Source organism: Trypanosoma equiperdum (assembly GCF_001457755.1).
Source record: "Trypanosoma equiperdum strain OVI genome assembly, contig: ctg_97, whole genome shotgun sequence".
NCBI lineage: Eukaryota > Euglenozoa > Kinetoplastea > Trypanosomatida > Trypanosomatidae > Trypanosoma > Trypanosoma equiperdum.
Window position 1 is genome coordinate 1 of NW_027124953.1, and position 4194 is coordinate 4194.

Here is a 4194-nt window from a genome sequence, read left to right on the forward strand (position 1 = left end):
TGAACTTGTGCAACCTTCGGGTGAGGCCGACAACGGTTGCTAGGGTGTGGTTAGTCCCACTGAGACCGGGCACGGTGGGAAAGAAGGTCTGTTTAAACGACGGTAAGGCGGGTGTCACCCACGAGGCACTAGGCGGTGCAAAAAAGCAGTCACTCACGTGTGGTCTGTTATCTCGGTTGAGCATCCGGTGAGGGGGGAAAGACTGCAGGAGAACCAAAGGGAGAAAGGGGTGTCGAAAAATTGTACCACCTACAGCTTCCAGGTAGACGGGCTGCGGGTGCGGTTTTCAAATCCTTTTGCTTCTGAACTTCACCCACACGAGAAACTGCGTTAAGGGTAAATGTGCAAAAGTTTCTGGAAATCGTGCTCGTCTTACCTCTCCCTCCCCTACGAGCACGTGCGTGGTACCACTCCAACGCGTAGAGTGTTTTGCCAATGATTCGGTGTTATCTCTTTACACCAATCTTCTTTGACAAAGAGATGGGTATGTACATAAAAAATCATATTATCCCCCTGTATGGCGTAAAGCGTTAGAAGTGTAAGAGGGAACGGAAGGGAACAAAACGACTAGGAGAAAAGTGAAAGTATATATATATATATATATATATATATATATGCATCCGTCGTTTTTATGTGTATTTGAGTGTCGTGTCGTTAGGCAGCCGGATGCTGTCTTATTGTCTTCGTGTGTGCGCTTTGGTGCACCCTCCTTATCCTGTACTACATTTCTTTTTTCCTCCTGCAGCTTCGCCGCGGGGAGGTGCTGTGTACACACAAAGAGTAAATAAACAAATATAAAACAATATTTTCATTTTTTCCCCCATGTGGTAGCCTACGCAGTGGCAGCCTGCGAAAACCTGTAATTTTCATGTACAGTAGAGAGAGACAGCGAGAACTGTTATGCGGGGTACTTGGTTTGTGTAAAGGGTTCACAAGCATGGGCGTCGCAAAGGGTGAGAAGGAGGGCGATGCGCATAAGCAGTCTCGGCTTTCATCTCCTTCCGCGTCATCTCTTTCTGCGTGTGACGGATGAATAAAACGTGTGTGTGTGTATGGGGAAGCGGAGTGCCGAGCATATTTCATGTCACATACGTCTCTTCTATCTCTTTTCTTTCCAACCTCAAGGTTGCCTCATGGACTAATATCCGTGTTTTCCTGACAAATTCATCCGATACCGGTTTTATAATTCCCTTCGATTACCTGTAACAGCTTTTGGAAGTTGTTGTTTGCTTTGTTTTCGCTCCATTTCTGCTCCCCAACATTCCCCAGGCTTGTATTTGGCTTCCCTTTATATTTTGTACCATACTGTTTTCTCTATGCCTGCTTTATTTATTCCCCTCTTCAGTTCCCTTCTCCCTCTCCTATCCTACGCTCCTTCCGTGGTAGTAGGGGCCAGGGAAGAGGGCGAGAAAAGGAATGCAGCTAAAGGAGCGCCTTCAGCAGTGGCGAGAACGGGGACTGCAGGGAGCGGATGTGGACCCACCAGTGCAGAGGCCACGCAGTTTCCGTCCTAGCTGTATAGTTCCGCGTTTGTACTTGGGCGCGGCAAAAGACGTGCAGGATGTGCGGACACTACGCAGCCGGCTTCTGCCTGACAAGTTGCTGATGGTTGTCTCCACTTGCGACCCGTCGGACCCACCGAGGATGGAGCTTCGCCAGATTGCGCCCACGAAGGGGACCGCATACACCGTGAAGCGGTTGGCAGTGTGCTCGTGGGAGGAACTTGAGAAGCGCGTTGTAACCTCCTCTTTTTGTTGCAGATTACCCCGAAATGAGGTCATGGTTGCGACGGCCGAATGGTTGAAAGAGATCCTCAAAACAAAGTCTTTACCCCCTGTTTCTTTAGAAGAGTGCCGCGACGTGCAGAAAGGAGAAACCGACGGGAAAGTGTCTGAGGTGTTTGAGGAGGGGCTGTACCTTAAGCTCTGCTTGCCCTGGAAGGATGAAAGTAACTTCACAGTACGGCCGTACTTTGCGGTGGCGACGGCGCTTATACACGCCACCATGGATGGCATACAAGGTGCTGTCGTGTGCTACTGTATGGCGGGTAAGTCACGCTCCGCCACACTCACCTGTGCATTGTTGCTGTACTGCTGCTATGACAATGTAGGACGGCCGAAGGACGAGGAAGAATGCTCAGCTTATAAGGCAGTGCAGGCAGTCGTTGAGTTTGTGCGGGAGGTACGGCTTTGTGTTAGTCCCAACGAAGGGTTTATAGAGCAGCTGAGGGACTACGCAAGTGATTTGTTGGCGGTCTGATTGTCGGTTGTCGATGTTGTGTCGTATTGGTACGCTCTACGTTATTTACAGTGGTTTTGCGCTGGTGTTTTGGCGTAGGTGTTTCTGTTGCTTTCCATCGCGGACATCTGTGCATGGCCAAAAGGAACGTGTTGACGCTCGTTTGTTGATGCCATTTTTATTGTTGTGGGAGCTATGTTCCCTTCCACGACCGTGTGCGCCTGCGGGACTCGCTTTTCCCTTCACCCTGTTAACAAATTTCCTTTTCCAGCGCGAGGGCTCACGTGTCTCACGTTGGTTACGCACAACACTGTAAAGGGAAGGGGTGTTTACCTCCTCCGTGCAGGAACCTGTGCAAAATTCTCAAGCAAGCAAAGCGATGGGTGCCAACAACATAAGGGAAGGGAGTGGTACCCCACGGGCCAAATCAAACGCGACGGAAAGTAAGGGCGGTGAAACAGTTTCAGAAGACCTGATTTCCGTGCTCCTCTGCGGGACGTGCAGGGCGCCTATCACGGACCATAACAACATTCTTGGGTGCCGTGAGGAATCCGTGTGGGCTCAGCAGGTTTTTGCGTACGAGGTAGATCTCTTTGCTGATTGTCCGCCGCTGTGGTGCTACTCCGCTACCAACCCACAAGGCCGACGCTTTGACATCATACGCTGCACTGCGACTGCGGTAAATCGCTACCGCACGGTGACACTGAGCGGACCGTGGTCGGGTGAACATTCCTTTTTCGTGGGTCACAAGTGGTGCTACGCTTCCTGCAATACATGTAGCAGCTTTTTGGGTTGGGCCTTCTGTAGGGCAAGTGAAGCCCTTAGCTTTAGTGGAGGTAGCACCGAGGACAATGATATCCAAATCGATGGGGGCGGTTGCGGCAGCAAAACCACTGATGATGATGATGATAACGTGGATGAAGAAAGTATAGTCACCGTCGGGGGTAATAACAGCAACAATGTGAGCCTTCAAAGGGACGGGGCAAGTGATGATGACGGCACTGTGGGTTTTGATCCCTCTGTTCTTTCCTTCCTCGGACTCATCGTGACTAACTGTGTGGGACGCAGCGGTTATTCGCTCAGACAGTACAATGAGCTGATGAACGCGGACCCCCTTTTGCGACGGCGATTTGTAGGAAATTCACCGCTCGAAGACCTTCACAGTGGAGAGGACGGCAACTACTTCGTGCCGGCAACACATTTTCTGGGACCATCCAGAGATGACCACAGCAGATTATTTGTTGGCATAGGCAGACATCGACAACTGCAGTCTTTCTTGGATGTTGTCCGAACATCTTTGCTGCCTGTTAACGCAGTCATTGGGACTGAAAGCCAGGATGGAGATGGGGAAACTTCCGAAGATGAAGCAAACAACTCGACGGCTCCCCGCACAAGCTCGCACCGCAGTGACTCGAGCGGAGATGGTTCTGAAGATGGCGAAAATATGGGTACATCTCCGTCCTTCACTAACATTCCACCCCATTGTTTCGGCTGTGGGGATATGGCCGACTCCATCGATGAAGATGTTTCTTCAACTGAAGGCAGTGATAAGTCGGATTAGTGGATAAGCAGGGCAAACCAATGCGTCACTGGTGCTTTACCCCACCCCTGTTACGAAGAAACGAATGGGCGCGGCTCCATTCATATGGTCGTTCGTCCCTGTCGACTGTGTTACCTTCCCCTTTCGATTGTTTTAATGGCATATCCTTTCGTTTTCTTTTCTTGTTTTTTCTCTCCTTGTGCTACCATTCACATGCACGCATGAACAAACATTACCGTTCAGATGAAACCCCGACGGCACCACACGCTGCCGGCGCTTGGATAAGGCGTGACTACACGAGCCACAAAGGAAGCATGTGGATAATGCACAGCCCACAAAATGTCTGTCACTGATGCGGGCGCATCGTTGTGACTTCATTTTGCGCACATGAGAAACTGGCAGCTCCCCCCCCCCCC

General features: G+C 50.7%; 2 protein-coding genes across 2 annotated transcripts; both read left to right on the forward strand.

The window, feature by feature from the left end:
* Positions 1–1416: 1416 nt before the first annotated feature.
* TEOVI_000462800 (kinetoplastid-specific dual specificity phosphatase, putative) lies at positions 1417–2259 on the forward strand (the record flags this gene model as incomplete). Its single annotated transcript, XM_067227431.1, has 1 exon — positions 1417–2259. One exon carries the CDS (start codon positions 1417–1419, stop codon positions 2257–2259), a length of 843 nt encoding a protein of 280 aa, XP_067083532.1.
* A 358-nt stretch (positions 2260–2617) lies between these two features.
* On the forward strand, positions 2618–3799 carry TEOVI_000462900 (uncharacterized protein; the record flags this gene model as incomplete). The annotated part of the gene is made up of 1 exon (XM_067227432.1): positions 2618–3799. The coding sequence occupies one exon, from the start codon at positions 2618–2620 to the stop codon at positions 3797–3799; it is 1182 nt and encodes a 393-aa protein (XP_067083533.1).
* Between the last annotated feature and the right edge of the window lie 395 nt (positions 3800–4194).